Consider the following 17,778-nt stretch of genomic DNA (forward strand, 5'->3'; position numbering starts at 1 on the left):
GAAACCGTATGATATTTCAAAGCCCCCTGCAGCAACTCCTATAAGCTACAGTTGAGGACTGAACCAGAGAAAACTTTCTAATTGGTAAAATGTGTCAGGTGAGCGCTCGAAGGCACTGAGAGGGTTTGGTAGTTGGGATCTCTGTTCTAAAACTGTTCTTTGAGGGGTTTTAGTGTCACACACTTCAGAACATCCTGAGTTTTGTGGCTCCTCTTCAGCAGCCTAAAACAACATTGTCATGAAGGGTGGGATGGACGGAAAAGACGACTCATCCATGTTAGGTTTTGAGTTAGTATCTGTACAAACTCTACTTTGGATATAGTTGTTGTAGAATTAATCTGTTGAAACGGTTGATTATGTTTTTGAAACCATCAATTCATCAGACTGCTAAAGGAAACTTCTTTTTCTAATCCTCATCATGTGTGTTTTTTTTTTTGTTTTTTTTTTTAAATCTGACTGAATAAATTCCGTTTTGTATTCACTTCTACTTGTGATGAAGCACTTTATCCTCAGTTTATCCTGGTGTGCTGAGTGCAGATATCACAAGTTAATGGCATTCAGCTTCTTGATTGCTTCTTGATCGATCATAGTGTTAGCCTGGGGTTAGATAGAGTGTAAGCAAGATCATGAAAAACAGATGCTTTAGTGTGAATGCCTATAGGTTTATCGCTCTCCACTCTTTGTTTATCTGGGCCTCAGGTTACCAGGAGAGTCTGTGAGCGCCATTTTAGTATCCCAGTGCCAAGCTGAGTGAATTTTTCATGGCATCCCTGTCACACAGGAGATTCTCTGAAGGCCTGACTTTTGTCTTGCATTTCAGATGAGACTTTTGTTTTGTTTGTTTTGTCTTGTTTTTCCTTTCAGGCTGAGAGTTTAAAAAGGGAGATTCTCACACTCAATACTGACAAAAAACCTCTCTCTTCTTGCACTGCATAATTTTCTGTGTGGAGAGAAGAAAGACCGCTGTAGAGAGAAAAAGCTGTACACCCATCTTTCAGTTTAGATAACCATGTCTAATTCTGGCCCTAGCAAAAATGAATAGGATTTTTGTGAGGGAGGGAAAAGACTCCTGCTGCTAGGAGGGCCATCAGAGTTCAGGTTTTTTTGTGTCACATTTTCTTGGTCCTCTCCTAATGCAGCAGGATGGGAAAACAATGTCCAAGCTGTTTTTTCAGTCGTCTCTGCAATTTAGTTTGGCCATAAAACGTATACGTTTTGACACACACACACACACACACACACACACACACACACACACACACACACACACACTCTCACACACACATACAAGATAAACTTCATTTGCTGCAAGTATAATGTGAGAAGTTAAAATATTAGAAGATATTCTTGTCACAAGCATGTCTGCTGTTTTGTAATTTGCACTTTAAAGTGATTACATTGTCATGGCGATAGGGTGTGTGTAAATGTATCCCTCCATATGTGCCTTGTAGGTGTGCCCATATAGGCCTGTATGTCTTACTCTGACCCTGTGTTTGTTGGGTTGGTGTACGGCTGTGTCCTCAGCACATCCTTCACCTTTCCCACCGGGCTCTCTGATTGCGCCAATTAGCCACCGGGCATCTGGAGCGCCTTCGAGTCTCTCTCTGAACACAGGCTCCAGTGTGCGCCGCGCCGGCTGGCGGGGACCACAAGCCTCCCCTCCCATGCGGATCCTCCGCCCGTCAGTGTGCTCCTCTCTGACCTCCGCTAAGGGTGTGAATCTCTTCCTTTTGATTTAATTTGTTGTCTTAAGTCTGATTGAACAATTAAAATAGCAACATCCAGAAAAAAAACAGGGGAAAATTAAATAGCACTGGAGGTGCTAGCACAGGAGCTAGTGAAGGAAAGCATCTGGTTGTAATTAAGGTACAAGGATAAAAGATGGGCTGTGTAGAGTTTGGGAAAACAAGGAATAAGGTAGCCTGCATAGTGCTGTATAACTTGTAGCGTCTCTGTTGACTCTGATGTCTGATCCCTGAGCCCAGAAAGAGATTGGATCCCACCGCGCTCCCTTGCCCTAGCCTCAGGGAGCAGTCCCGCCCTCCGCCTGTCCCTAGCACGCGCTAGAGCCCTCCACCAGGCCTCACGCCCCTAAGCCCGCAGAGCGGCCCCAGCTGCAGGCCTGATCCTCAGCCACGCTGTGAGGTGAGCCCGGCCAGGGGAGGAGAGATGTCACCATGTCGAAGGAACATGACTCCACGGAGAACACTCTAATCATACCTGGATTAGAGAGAGTCAGGGGTTAGCCAGGGGAATGCCCAGGCACACAGACACAGACACAGAGAGTTTGTGAGAGGCTCTCAATGGCCCTCTGCAACAACGCTTAGCCAACTTGCTGTCCCCTTGACTGCGCAGAGAGGTGAATGGACTCTCTCGTTTTCCCCATATCTTACATTTCATCCCGTACCATTTCATGCTCCTTCATTCCCAAGTTCCTTCCTGAAGTGTTGAGCTGAACAATGTGCTGTGCTCCGCAGCAGGCTTTTCAAGGCAAGGGGAAACAGATGTCTGAAAGGTATGCTGTCCAATAAACCAGTTAATCACACCAGTGGAAAGAATCCACACCTCAATGCTGACAAAACCCTCTGAGACCAATACGGATGAACCCCCAGCATATCCTGTTGAGCCCTAGAAGAACACTTTTGTCCTTTCAGTGTATGTCAAAAACGGACCGTCAGATACATTTCCGTATTTTTTTTTGTCATATTTTAGCGTTTTAAATACTGAGCTACATAACTCAATTCGTTTCCTTGTCTGGCAAAAACAAGCCATTATGTTTTCATATTGAACTGATCTAATTTCCAGAGAGCAATGCTCAAGGTGTCCAGATATGAAAACACTTTTGGAGAAAATGTAAAAGGCATGTGAAATGTAGTGGTGTTTCAAAGGCTGTTCTGGATCATTAGGACTTGGAGGACTTGTGATTTGTACGTGGACTCCTGCTCTATCTGGAATTTGTTGTTGTTGATTTGACATGATCCCAGATTTTCCCATTCTTCCATTCTTCCATTCTTCCATTCTTCTAAGCTCTTATTGGGATTGTTGTCAAGTCAGTAAACTCAACCTCTCTTTACAAAGCTTGTTTTACATAAAGAGGATTATCTAACAGTCCTTTTTGTAAACTATAGGACATCTTTTTTAGCCATTGCCATTATACCAGTGGGACTGGTACTTCTCTGTCACTTCTCTGCCACTGACCCGTCGTGTCATCTGGTTTGTTACTTCAGTCTGAAGCGTGGATTGAAGTATGAATGAAGTGAATCTCTCAACCACCAATCATTTCCACAGTTGTGTTCATCATGTAGGAGATCACAACACATTTCTGCCTGTTGTTTGACTCTGCTTCTGTTATAGTGCATGTATGGGGTAAAAGACAGACATGTAGGTAGATTATTCCTCTATTATGCCTTGAGTCTTGAGTTGGAATTGGCCATGAAGTTTAGTTTAGGTGTCGAGGCCACCATGACAGGAGGTGAAAAAGAGGTGAGCCAATGAATCCCATTCCATCCAGTTTTCCTTCTTGTTATTAGCTCTGCAGTATCGGTATTTTTTTGCTTCCTCGGCGGATTGTTGATTCCCTTTCCCCTCACACTTCCTCTGCTCATGTTGTTCCAGTGTTACATGTGCAGACTTCACTGGACTTCTATTCTGGCGCTGCCTTTGTATGAGGGTGAAAAATGTATTTCGGCCCACCGCATTCATCTGCTGCCCTCTCTCTCTCTCTCTCTCTCTCTCTCTCTCTCTCTCTCTCTCTCTCTCTCTCTCTCTCTCTCTCTCTCTCTCTCTCTCTCTCTCTCTCTCTCTCTCTCTCTCTCTCTCTCTCTCTCTCTCTCTCTCTCTCCCTCTCTCATTCCCTCTCTCATTCCCTCTTTGTCTCTGTGGTACCTTGGAGAGGAAGCCACACGATGCCCCAGCTGTAGGAAGCAAGGGGCTGAATTACAGAAATAAATCATGTCCACACTCCGAGAGGGCAGCAGCCCACGGCAGCCGGCCGGGACTCCACTCGACCCGCTCCCCCCGGCCGCCCGCCCGCCGCAACACAGGAAGCGGCGCAGGACAGCCCAGAGACGCGCGGGGAGGAAGTCTTTGTTTTAAGAGCCCCCTTCACACCAGAAAATAGGCCACATTAATCCTGCCTGTCACCTCATGCACACTGTCCACACGCATAAATCGCTCATCAGCCACTGACAGCGCTTGAGGAAACACTGGAGCTGGGGTTTTTTAGTGTTTTTTAAATCTCCGTTCATGTTGAAATGTTTCAACATAGTGTGCTGATGATCACACAGGTGTGACCCCCCCCGTCCCCCACAGCGATTTGAAGGGAAAGTATTTGTTTGTGGAGAAGTTCCAGTTGTGAGCTCATATCCACAGTATTTCCTTCTTTACTCATTCATTCTTTTTACGAGCCACTAGCAGACGATCCAAACAATGTGGTAGCTTTTGGACACCACCTACGTTTTTGAAGGCTTCGGTCTGGATCGTAAATTGCATTGATTCATTGCATTCATCCATTTTGTTTGATTGGTCATTAGTATGGCAGCTGTGTTGGGGGCAGCCGTGGCCTACTGGTTAGCACTTCGGACTTGTTACCGGAGGGTCGCCGGTTCGAACCCCCGACCAGTAGGCACGGCTGAAGTGCCCTTGAACAAGGCACCTAACCCCTCACTGCTCCCCGAGCGCCGCTGTTGTTGCAGGCAGCTCACTGCGCCGGGATTAGTGTGTGCTTCACCTCACTGTGTTCACTGTGTGCTGAGTGTGTTTCACTAATTCACGGATTGGGATAAATGCAGAGACCAAATTTCCCTCACGGGATCAAAAGAGTATATATACTTACTTATACTTAGTTGACTTGACTCAGTTTGGACTTCACAAAGGGTGGTTAATATTTGAGCTTCACTGTACACCCTTCTATGCTCCTGAAACACTGTGCTGATTGGCTGGGATTGTTTATGGCTTGGTCCGAGCCACCATGTTTGGTGACTACACACAGCCCTGGCTCTGCAAACCGGAAAATGTGCAAACACGGAACAGACTGCTAGAAGACATAGAATTTGACAAACAGTGTGTGGGATTAGAATCCTGGACTGCACCTTTAACTTTGCTGGGGCCCGTCACACTTCATATTTGTTGGTTTAGAGCTGTAAGTATTTACTTCAGCTTACACCAGTTTGCCATAAAAAACCGTCCCGTCTATTTTGAGAATCACATTTTCTGTAATAGTAATGCAAGGATAGGATGCAGAGGCTATAATTTCAGCCTTTTCAAAAACTTCAACAGTGGTTCCCAAGAGCACATTTAGTTCCAATACTCTCTCTCCCTCTCTCTCTCTGTCTCTCTTTCTCCCCCTCTCTCTCTCTTTCTCTCTCTTTCTCACACTTGCATGCTTTGGCACCACTCCCCATATCACTTTACCTAATTTTCTCTGCTATAATGGATGCCTTGTGACTGGAATCCTATACTGTCACATTTATTCATTTAACATGTGATATATTCTGCAAAAGTAAGGTTTGTGTTGTGCCTTCTTTTCTGTACAGACAAACTTGTGTTTTGTCTTTAACCATATAATCAGTCGTGCCACCCCCAATTGCTTAAAATAGGATCTCTGTTGGCAATTGTGTGCAGAGTTTTATTTTTTCATTAGTTTCAGCAGTGCGTTGGTTCATAAATACTCTAAGTAATGATCAGATAAGCTGGATCTATAAAGTTAATTCAACACCTGTGTTATAATACCATACTGATGAAGACTGCCTCATTAAAGTTGTTGTCTAATCCATTTTTGCATGACATCATTCATTCAGTGAAATAGAATGTGGTCTGGCAGAGATGTTAAGCACCCCATCTGTTTGGACATAATAAACAAATAAACGATGTAACTAACAAATAAATGAATAGCCATCGGTACAACCATGTTCCTATGTTTGGGGTTGGCCCCCATTGGGTTCAGAGCTATGAGCGTGTTGAACATGTTGCCTGTTCTGTCCCAGGTGATCAACATCGACGGCACAGGGAGAGTGACCCTGCTGGAGGACAAGCTGCCGCACATCTTCGGCTTCACGCTGCTCGGCGACCACATCTACTGGACAGACTGGCAGCGGCGGAGCATCGAGCGCGTCCACAAGCACACGGCCGAGCGTGAGATTATCATCGATCAGCTGCCTGACCTCATGGGCCTCAAGGCCACCAAAGTCACCGAGACATTTGGTAAGAGAGCGGCCCACCTATTTTGAAGAGATGATTATCTCTGTGATGGGGTTGGAAGGAGATGCATTATATTAATGGATTTTACTCTAGTCACAGAGAATTTTTATATACCAGGTACAAAATTGTGGTTGTTATGATGCGGATGTATTGTTCCGGGTCATACGCCCATATAGGGGCAGATTTGAATGCTTGCTCATGATTGGTTTAGATAATGGATTGGCTCGTTTGTAACACTGGACAGTTGTTTACAAGGTGCCGAGAGCAACATTACCTGCTATTTGTTGTGACTGAGAGGATGTTGGACTCCTTTGTTGTGGTAAACTAATTGGGGTGGAAGTGCTGCTCTAGCGTTGATTTAAAATCGTTTCCTTTCAAGTGTTATGGAGGTGAATATCCTTTATAGCCTGTTGGTGGTCCCGTGCCTGTTTCCCAGGCATTTATTGGTTTGAGATGCCTTGTAAGCTGTCTACCTGGACATGTTTTCTCCCGGTCTCAGCTTTTGCCGTAGCTTGGTCATCAGTGTGCAGAAGGCTGTGAGCTTCTGAAATGTTGAAAAAGTAGGTTTAGTTCGACAGGGATGCTAAATTGCATCTACAGCTGTACTGTTGGGAACGCATGAAAAGCTTTCCAGATATTCAGAGAATAAACTTCAGCTAGCAGTCAGTCCAAATGTTACTGCCCTAGTCTGTTGTTGAAGGTTTAGAGTTTAGAATGTGCTCTTTACACAGTGTTCTCTTAAGGTCACATCTACCTGCACTGAAAAAAGGCTTTACTACAGCATTACTCTCTGTTCAAATACATCTGAGGTATTTTAATGACTTGGGAGATTATTTAAGAGCTGTGTTAATCCATTGTCACACAAAACATGCCATTCCAATGGCAGCTAGTTAGGGTAAATAAGTCATTATTGCAGATAAACTAGGGGGTAATAGGACAGAGTATAAATGTGTAACCTTTAAACAAACGAATACTCTAGCCATTGGTGCTTTATCACAGAAAGCTAAAACAACAGTGAGCATTCTTGGTCATCACATTTTCTCTTACGTTCTTGTTTTATTTCGCATACCCAGTCAATCCTGTCCATGTTACTCACTTTCAGTATCTCTCATTCTCTCTTTTCCTTCAACCCCTTTTCTGTGACTATCCCTCGTTCACTCTCTCCGTCCCTCTCAGGAACCAATGGATGTGCGGAAAGCAATGGCGGCTGCAGCCACCTGTGTTTCCACCGTCCGCAGGGCCTGCGCTGTGCCTGCCCCATGGGCTTGGAGCTGCTGAGTGACCTGCGCACCTGCGTGGTGCCCGAGGCCTTCCTGCTCTTCACCAACCGCGCCGACATCCGCAGCATCTCGCTGGGCACCAACAGTAACGACGTGGCCATCCCTCTCACCGGCGTCAAGGAGGCCTCTGCCCTGGACTTTGACGTGGCCGAGAACCGCATCTACTGGACTGATGTCAGCACTAAGGTGATGACGAGTGTTTATGAGCGATATTGAAATATGGATGTAGATACAGCATGTATGCACCCCAAAACTATCAGCACTGACTGTGGATGTATGCCAGGTCACTGGAGAAATGGGTAATAGTTAGCCTGTGGGTATTAGATGTACAGTACTGTATGTGATGATGTAGTCTTCTTTTTTTGTATGAATGGGATCTGTAAATCATTGCTTCTTATTCTCCATCATTCTCAACCAATCCCTTCTCATTCTCAATCATTCTCTGTGTTGTCAGACCATAAGCAGAGCCTTCATGAATGGCTCCTCAGTGGAACACGTGATTGAGTTTGGTCTGGACTACCCTGAGGGCATGGCTGTGGACTGGATGGGCCGGAATGTCTACTGGGCCGACACTGGCACCAACCGCATCGAGGTGGCCCGTCTCGATGGCCAGTACCGGCAGGTTCTGGTCTGCAAAGATTTAGACAACCCACGTTCCCTTGCCCTGGACCCAGCTAATGGGTGAGTGGGTCACTGGTCCTTTTCCCCATTCACAGTGCTATTTCAGTTCAAACCTGCTTTGAATTGATATGAACACCCAGAGCCAGTGTATGGTTCAGTAGAGTTGACAAATTCAGGTGTTCTAGTTGCGGCAAACTCAGAATCTTTTAGAATCTAACATGACCATTAAAATAAAATGGAAACTAAGTAACAGATTTAAAGAAACCAGAAGCAAAGCCTTGTCCCAAATTCCTCTCTCCACCTTGAGAAGGGTTCATCAGGTATGCTAAATCTAGTCTGACATACTCAAAGAGAATGGGGCCCTTATTATGCTAACATAAGACCCCAAGGGAGGGGAATCCCATTTGTGGCCCAAATCCCTTAGAATTTTGGCAGCAAATCTGAATATGTAGGGGGAGCTGAAGGAGCGTGCAGGATTTCCACCTGGGTGACTAGGACAATCCGAACACATGTTAACAAAAGGAGAGAATGCCTGAGCGGCCACAGGAATGCCTCCAGCAGCCATCGGGGACATGACTTCATGCCCAGAGCACCGCGCAGACGTGCTGGCATGTTGGCACAAGCATGTTTTCACATGAAAACGCAAACACACACATACATACGCACGCTCAAAGAGCGGGTAGAATGAGATGCTTTACAACTAAGATCGTTCTTCATGATTCTTCTAAAAACAATTCCATGTACCCTTAAAGATCACCAAATTATTTTAAAGAAGAGATGAATTTCAACCTAAAACACTAGGAGAAGTTGGTAACAACAAACAATAAACCCATTAGTCACACCTGCGTATGAGCTGCATCATTGCTCCTTGAGCCAATACAGACACATTGAGTTCAGTCCATTTTTAAAAATGCCTGATGATGACTTTGATTAGGAAAATGCATTCATGCATAAACCGCCTTCATCTCATGATAAATGACAAGGACAGAGATGGATATTTGCCCACTCTAATTGGTAGTGCTGGACGTGAAGTCAATATTAAGGATGATTTTTTTCAGTTCAGTCTAGCTTTACCAGTGATTAGTGATTTTATATAGCAGGGTTTTGAATTTCTTTGGAAACCTTTTGAAGATACGACTTCCAGAACCAGCCCCTCTCCTATTTAGTGAGCGAGTGTAGACGAGAGTGCAGATGCTCGTGTAGACGTGTGAGCGGTGCTGATGGCTCTCTGCCTCTGTCTGGCCGCAGCTACATGTACTGGACGGAGTGGGGTGGCAGGCCGAGGATTGCCAGGGCACACATGGATGGGAGCAACATTGTGACTCTGGTGGATAAAGTGGGCCGCGCCAATGGCCTCACTATCGACTACATCGACCAGCGGCTCTACTGGACTGACCTGGACACCTGCATGATTGAGTCCAGTAACATGCTGGGTAACTAAGCCATTATATGCACACACAAACAAACACATAACACATAAACACATAAAGTGAACAGAATCTGTACCCTTAGCAGTTCACTTTTTTAGATGTATCGTTTGACCAAATATATGCGCAAACATATACGCTAGACTGTGATTGTTGTAAACGTGGCAATGTATACATTGTAAAGGTGTTTGTCTTGCTTCTGCTATGTTGCAGTTTAAAGCATGTTTGTCCCCTCCTGCCAGGTGAGGATAGGGAGATAGTGGCTGATGACCTGCCGCATCCCTTTGGCCTGACACAGTACAGCGACTACATCTACTGGACGGACTGGAACCTGCGCAGCATCGAGCGGGCCGACAAGCGCAGCGGCCTGAACCGCACTGTGGTGCAGCACCACCTGGAGTACGGCATGGACATCCGGGTGTTCCACTCCTCGCGGCAGGACGGCTCCAACGAGTGCTCGCAGAACAACGGCCTCTGTGGTCACCTGTGTCTGGCCTCGCCCTCCGGGGCACAATGCCGCTGTGCCTCGCACTACACGCTCGAGTCCAACGGCCACAACTGCACATGTGAGTGACGGGAGTACAGGGCTTGGCCGCTGCTTAGTTGATTTTGAGTTGAGTTTGCATGTTTTGGCAGAGAAGAAGTCAATGTGTTTTCTTCGGTCACTTAGTGCACAAGAGTAATGATGCTAGTTTAAGGAAGATGTTGTGGTTTTCTTGTGTAGCAGATATATGAACATTTATGTAGAACCTATGAAAGAGGATATTGGACAGTCAGGGTGTATACTTAAAGGAGTCCGCAAATTGGTCTATGGTTTTGTGAAGGGTTGTTGATATTTGAGTTGAACTGGCAATGAAAATACACTACTTTTTTTCCATACACCAGAAATATTGTATTGATTGGCTGAGAATGTATACGGTGCGGTGCAGGGCTGCCACTAACAAATCATTTTCTATCAAATGAATCTATCGGCTATTTTATCGTGGCAGTAATTGTAAATGACATAGCCTAGCCTACATCGATCAGTTTAGAGTAAGCTCAGATTGCACTACATGCACAAACACATGCATTTCAATTCTAAGGTTCTTTGACTTCATTAATGAATGTAGTCCTATTGAGTAACTATAAGGACAAATACTTCAGAAAGATCAAGTACAAGGACTAAGTCCAAACTGTTTTTGAACACAAAAACTTAATGGACAGTTAGAGGACTGTGAGGAACAGTTCACTGAAATAAGTAGAGGAGCAATTCAGCAAAAAGTGTTTTGGGTTACAATGGTGGACTGCACCGTTTAAAGCCAGATGTTTGGAGAAGAATGAGTAAGAGGCTGGACTGCACAGTTAGTCTAATTAGATCAATAGATGAGAAGATGTCTAATAGGACGGAAAGATCTTTATCTTGCTTACTTTGGAACGTTGGTGGAGGATTGTAGATTTGCTGCCATTCGTTTGTCATTACATTTTTGGTGAAGTAGAAGCTATATTCAATCTTGATGTGGCTCATTGAAAATTTTGGCAGTAAATCTAGTATTTTCTCAAAATGAATGAATTATTTTTCTGCTTGTTTTTCAGAATGTTATTTTTCTGCGTCATATTGGCACCGATCATGAAACATGTTCTTAACTCAATCATGAAACATGTTGAGGATGAGGAACTGTGATTTGTCCAATTTTCATCTCACACCATTGGCTGTGTAAAACATGAAGTGTCCTTTCTGAACGTCTCATCTCCTCCTGCTTTCTCTCTCCAGCTCCCTCCAGCTTCCTGCTCTTCAGCCAGAAGGCGTCCATCAGCCGCATGGTGCTGGGGGAGCAGAGCCCTGACATCATCCTGCCCATCCACGTGCAGCGCAGCGTCCGGGCCATCAGCTACGACCCGCTGGAGCACCTGGTGTACTGGGTGGACGGCCGCGGGAACATCAGACGGGCACGTGATGACGGAACCCAGGTAAGCGGTCTGATCCCTCCCAGCTGACTGCCCAACTTAAAGGAAGATTCCGGTATTTAGCACTTTGAGTCCCTTTTCTGGTTTGTTTTGGATGAACTAGAGTGGTGGACACCGACATTTTGACAATTGGTCCCGTTTCGACTTTTCTGACTCGTTTTGAATCGGCTTTGACTACTCAGAGTGGCTGCCTACAGGCATGCTCAAACATGTCTTAAAACAACCCTTAACGTTGTTGCTTTCACACCTGGTGTGTTTGGAGCAGTTGAATCAGTGGAGCATTTCCCCTCAAAGATTGGTTTATTTTTAAAAAAGTTTTAATATTTTATATATATATATATATATATATATATATATATATATATATATATATATATATATATATATATATATATATATATATATATATATAATATATACACACACACACCATCGCACACTGTGCCTTGAAAATAACCAATGCCATTGATCATCTGCCCTCCTTAGTGTTCTGACCAGCTAGTGTTCTGACCAGCTCCTGTTCTCTCGTCTCTTTGCACAGTCGTTCTCCGTGGTGTCCACCACGCCCGTCTCCCACCAGGCGGACACGATCAAGCTGCCCCACGATCTGAGCCTGGACCCTTACAGCCGCACCGTCTACTGGACCTGTGAGACCACCAACACCATCAACATCCAGCGGATGGACGGGAGCTCCGTGGGCATGGTCCTCCGAGACGATGTGGACAAGCCCCGTGCCATTGTGGTCAACGCTGAGAAAGGGTGAGAGCCAGACGGTCTTGAGATGTTCGCTCTTAAAAAAACTCTCTGATGGTTGTCGTGGTGTTCAGATACTTCCACAGCCACTCTTGAAAGCCTCTCTAATATGGGAGTCGCCGTGGCCGTGCAGACTAGCATTCAAATCGCCACGTGAAACTGGCATTATTTGTCACCACTGTGCCTGTCAGTGTTTAGGCAAATCCATGCAGCAGGGTCCCAGCAGGAGGGGCCTGTTTGGCAGCGCCGGGGTGATTAGGTGTCTGGTGAGCTCAAGTTGACAGCCTCTGTCATTAAGAGAGAGAGAGAGAGAGCTTAGTTCCTCGTGGAGTCGATTTCTTTCGTTTCCTTTCCTTTTTTTGATACGATCGGAGGAACGAGCCACTCCCTTTGGTGGGGAGCTGGGGGATGTGTAGCATTTACCCCAGGCCCTCCGCTGAGCCCCATCTGCGGAGCATATGGGCCATCTGTGGCCCTGCGCGGCGCTGCTTGCTGGCGGTCGGGGCATGGTTAGGGTTTGGCCATCTCCACTGTAATTGTGCGTGGCCATTGTTAGTGGGCCTGCCATCCATGTTAGTTTCTATTTGCAGCTTTTTCCCTTCACAGCCCAGCCTGGCTGCACTGGAAAAAAGCTTAATAAATTACTGCGACCTTTTCACACGTGTTGATCTTTGTCCTGAGGTGAACCTTGTGCACAAAAATGGTTAAGCTCACAGGAGAAGGAGTTCTGGCAGTTGTGATTGGCTGTGTCTGAAGTTTCTTTTTTCCCTATCTTTTTTATAATTAGTAGCTGCTCTCCCCTCCCTGGTGGCTGTATATTTATAGGTGGCTTTCCTAGTCGCTGGAAATGCCATGCTCAAGTAAATGACGCTGGGCTTGTCCCCAGGAACAAAAACAGTGGAACTGCTCATATACTGAGGAATATGGCTTGTGGTGGTCTTGATCTGAAAATTGTGAACTCGAATTCCTATTGGATTCCACATTCTAAGCTCCTCACTCCCACTTGCTGTGGCACTTCAGTGTGTGGCTGATGGGTGTGATGGGGTCTAGCCCTGTATACAGTACTTGACACAGATGTCTGTCACTATACAGGGTCACATTTTTTTTCCTTTTTTATGGCTTGTTTGCTTTTAAAACACAAAAATAGAAGCAGCAGCATATGTGCCAGATGCTTTGTGTGTGGTTCCAGTCATTGTGCTGATTTCATTATTCTACTGGAATTCTTCAGGGGGGTTAAGGGAGTCTCCCTTTCCCATTTCATTATCAGAGTGATGTCATGGGCTGAGTGGCCTCAGTTGTGACTGGGCTTAGAATCGCTTAGTCAGAGGGATAGTGATGTCATGGGCTGAGTGGCCTCAGTTGTGACTGGGCTTAGAATCGCTTAGTCAGAGGGATATATAGCAAGAAACGTGCAACAAGTTTGTCTACTGGACTTGATTGCTGCAACATCTGTTTTGTGGATTTGTAATCATTCTGAAACTGACAGTTGGGTGTTTGACTGTTTGGCAGTAAGGTGTGCTATTCCCCTTGCACGAGCGCCATCCACATTATGTACTTGATCTGAATTGATCTGTTTGCCTTTGTCTAGCGATATAGACTAAGCAAATTGTCAGGGTATGCTTGTACTCTTTTTGAGCAAAGTCACTCACTCTCTGACTAAGACATGTACGGGTGTCTACATCAAGCATATGGATCTCTCTCCTAATTAGGGGAGTCAGTCTGACACCCAGCTGGCACTAAGATAAGACATCCAGTATTGTTCCCTTTGACATGCATTCATGAAGCCACACAAAATTGCAAGCAGATGAGGAAATGCTTTTTTTTCTCCCTCCAAAATTGGATTCTAAACAAGTTCTTTGCGTGACTTGATAAAAACTGGCGTCGGACATAACAAACATTGTATGAGCAGTCTGTCCTTTTCAGAGATCATTAGCTGAGTGCCCTCCCTTCATATCTGCTCTGTCTGTCTTTCAACTTTCAACACCAACATCAGCTTATACACGTTTTGTTATCGGTGCAGTCCCAAATGATGTTTCCCTCTCTGTTGTATTTCTTTAGCAACAGCGTTCCCACTACAAACTCATCTAATCTCATTTTATCTCTAGACAAGGGTGTGACCATGAAACAAATCTCAGTCATAAAGCGAAATTCCTGCGCCTCACATAAATATGTATCATTTGCTTCCGTCTCTAAACAAACTACACTGCATTGTGGCTATTTGACATAGTAAGAATGAAAGGGCAAATGAGTAACTTTAACAAATGTAAATGGTTAGCAGTATTATAATGGTCATCGACTATATGACCGTTGGACCCACTAAAGAGGTGTTGTTTTTATTGCTGCATAGGTACATGTACTTCACAACAGTGCAGGATCGCTCTGCCAAAATTGAGGGTGCGTCTCTGGACGGCACGGAGCGAGAGTCACTCTTCACTACCAGCCTGATTAGGCCAGTGGCCCTGGCCCTTGACAACAAGCTGGGCAAGCTCTTCTGGGTGGACGCCGACCTGAAACGCATCGAAAGCAGTGACCTATCAGGTGAGTCCTGAAAACATGGCTAATCAGTGGACGTGCCAGTCCCAACGGGTCATTAAGTAATAAACAGATAGGAGACCTGCATACCTGCACCTGCATACTTTCGCCTGAAATGGAGCCTGACCTGGTTCTTGTATAGACTTCTCAAAAACAGTCTGATCTCAGTCCAGTTTGTTCTCGGACTCAGGGCTTGACTAGTGAACTTTGAACGGTTCATCGAGGAGGGTACCCTTCCGCTTTTGATTTTAAGCAGAGATGCCAGCAGCTATTTTTTTCACAGGATGCTGATTAACGCTGTTCATTTTAGTCTTTTCCTGTCATTGAGCTATTTGCCTTGGACAGAGAGATCCTGATCTCACACTGACATGATTATGCCTTGCTGATCTCCAAGTACTCCACCCAATACAGTTCCCATGCAGATTTCAAACTGATGACACTTCATGCTAGTGTTGCGAAACAAATCGCCTTTCCTCTCGGTAGGATAGTTTTGAAGAGGAATAGAGATTTCTTGCCTCATTGAAGTTTTGTGTGAAACTTGTGTTGACTTTTCTGGAGTCTGTGGGCCTTCCTCACTCTCCTGTACCACAGCACCCCATAGAGCAGGGGTCGGCAAATAGTGGCCCGCGGGCCAATTTTGGCCCGCCATCTATTCTATCTGGCCCGCGAGATGACGTTAATTTGCTGTTGAATGAATTTTTTTTTTAACCCCATGTTTTTAAAAAGAAAAAAAGGCCTACAGCAATCCCATTAATTTCAAAACATTTATTGAGGTATAGATGATAGTCCTACTAAAGTGACAAAACAGGTGGAACATCCTTGCAGTTATCCATGACGCACAGGTCGGAACGGTATTGGCACGCGAGTGCGCGTAATCTTGTGCAAAAAAAAACCAACAGTGTCCTGTCTCCCTCTTCCAGTGGGCAAGGTCAAAAATAGCCTATGTTTCGTTAAATTAATAGGCTTGGCATTAAGAAATGCAGGCAGGCTCAACACATACCTCTGCTTCCATTCTTCTTTGTAGGTCCTGCATTCTGAATCAATTTTTCTTTTCAAGGCTTTTGACAACGACATTTTGCATCGATAACTAGCATATAGCAATGTTCAGCTAATCATTTACACGTCATCCAAAAGAATAATATTTGTAGCCTACACATTAGTTACGGCAAGTTGCTAGGCAAGTCGCCTGTTTCATGAGAGACGACAGGAGATGCAGCAGGCGGCATAAAAAACAGCGCACATAAGCAAATAAACGTTTTTAATGGAATTAAATTAAATGCATTTTAAAAGTTAGATGATGTTTATTTTAATATAATATAATAATTAATAATTTAAATAGTAGGCCTATAACCCCCCCCCCCCCCCCATTACAAAAGCTATGGCCCGCGATGCCATTGTCTGAAAAAAAATTGGCCCGGGTCCAAACGTAATTGCCGACCCCTGCCATAGAGGATCATGCTATAAGCTGGCAGCGGCAGAGCTGTCCGATCATAACCAGATGCTATGTAGTGTCAGGTTTTGGATGCATGGGACAGATGGGCATTCCATTCCCTTTGTGTTTACCCCTGTACACTGGAAACACCTATTGTCAGTGGAAAAATGTGAACTTGCACTTGACCAACAGAGCTATAGAGGTGCTACTACAGGGTTGCTATAGTCTTGACCGAATACAGGGAAAGAGAGGGGTATGATGCCACTAGCATAAATGAGTTAGACATTATTTCAGCTTTGAGTTGGTGTAGTACTTGATTCTCATGCGATCTTCTCTCTGTCCTCTTAGGAGCCAATCGGATTGTCCTTCAGGACTCCAGTATGTTCCAGCCTGTGGGTCTCACTGTGCTGGGAGACCACTTGTACTGGATTGACCGACAGCATCAGATGATCGAGCGCGTCGACAAGCTGACGGGAGAGAAGCGGACCCGCATCCAGGGACGGATCGTCTACCTCACCGGCATTCACGCAGTGGAGGACATTGACCCAGATGAGCTTGGTAGGTTTTAGCATTTGACTAGCTGTAGTCAATGTTTATGTAAGCACTCAAAAGGTCATTAAACACATGTAGATTTATAAAAACATTTCACTTCTATTGGTCAGGAAATGTAAAGATAAGAGACATTTGAACTGTTTTGAAACTTTCATACTTTTGAATGGTGCCTGCTGATGCCTGTAGGTCTGTAGATCAGGACAATGCAATTAAATATGTAATAAGCAGTTGTTACAGAAAGTAGTAGTAGTCGTACTGGTACTAGTAGTCGCACATTAATCCCTATTATTTTCTGTCCACAGCGGCCCACCCTTGTTCCCGTGATAATGGTGGCTGTTCCCATATCTGTATCGCCAAGGGTGATGGAACACCACGTTGCTCCTGCCCTATGCACCTTGTGCTGCTGCAGAATCTTCTCACCTGTGGGGGTACGAGACCCTTAACTCCCACTGGAATTTCCTCTGGCCCCCAGTCTAGACCATAATAATTCAGCACTTTAGATTAAAAAGATTTAGTCCAAACAAAACATGTCAGTTGAGTCAACAAAGTCCTAAAAGATGCATCAAAATAAGTCACAGAGCTCTCTAGAAGTGTCACTTATAATCTTTGACATATTATATTATGTGAAGATGTCCTAATTAGTAGTAGCAATGTTGAGCAGCTGGTATAAAAAGGCCACTGGGCAGTGCCCAGACATCTGTGCTAATCTCTGGCATCTCACCTCACAGAGCCCCCTACCTGCTCCACGGAGCAGTTCACATGTGCCACCGGAGACATCGACTGCATCCCCATGGCGTGGCGCTGCGATGGCTTCGCTGAGTGCGACGACAGCAGTGACGAGGAGAACTGCCCCGTCTGCTCGGCCCTCCAGTTCCAGTGCGATAAGGGCCAGTGCATCAGCGCCCAGCTGCGCTGCAACGGCGAGCCCGACTGCGCAGACAACTCCGATGAGCAGGAGTGTGAAAGTAGGTCCCCCTGTTTACATCGGTATGAATAGTGACTATTGTCTAAGTCAAGACTATCGTACATACAGCATGAA

General features: G+C 45.2%; 1 protein-coding gene across 5 annotated transcripts in view; it reads left to right on the forward strand.

Moving 5' to 3' along the window:
• lrp5 (low density lipoprotein receptor-related protein 5) overlaps positions 1 to 17,778 on the forward strand; it is a 51,239-nt gene that overhangs the window by 27,350 nt on the left and 6,111 nt on the right. For all 5 annotated transcript variants that reach the window (XM_076265141.1, XM_076265150.1, XM_076265132.1 and 2 more), the window contains exons 9-19: positions 5,985 to 6,201; positions 7,375 to 7,664; positions 7,933 to 8,159; positions 9,348 to 9,532; positions 9,769 to 10,092; positions 11,277 to 11,473; positions 12,012 to 12,229; positions 14,571 to 14,761; positions 16,536 to 16,745; positions 17,042 to 17,167; positions 17,468 to 17,704. In XM_076265141.1, coding sequence (XP_076121256.1) covers positions 5,985 to 6,201; positions 7,375 to 7,664; positions 7,933 to 8,159; positions 9,348 to 9,532; positions 9,769 to 10,092; positions 11,277 to 11,473; positions 12,012 to 12,229; positions 14,571 to 14,761; positions 16,536 to 16,745; positions 17,042 to 17,167; positions 17,468 to 17,704 — 2,422 coding nt within the window. The remainder of the gene's footprint in view (positions 1 to 5,984; positions 6,202 to 7,374; positions 7,665 to 7,932; positions 8,160 to 9,347; positions 9,533 to 9,768; positions 10,093 to 11,276; positions 11,474 to 12,011; positions 12,230 to 14,570; positions 14,762 to 16,535; positions 16,746 to 17,041; positions 17,168 to 17,467; positions 17,705 to 17,778) is intronic.

Source organism: Alosa pseudoharengus, unplaced genomic scaffold (assembly GCF_046254945.1).
Source record: "Alosa pseudoharengus isolate Yale_2024_CS ecotype anadromous, Long Island Sound unplaced genomic scaffold, YU_APseudo_1.1 YU_APseudo_1.1_scf_10, whole genome shotgun sequence".
Taxonomy (NCBI): Eukaryota; Metazoa; Chordata; class Actinopteri; order Clupeiformes; family Clupeidae; genus Alosa; species Alosa pseudoharengus.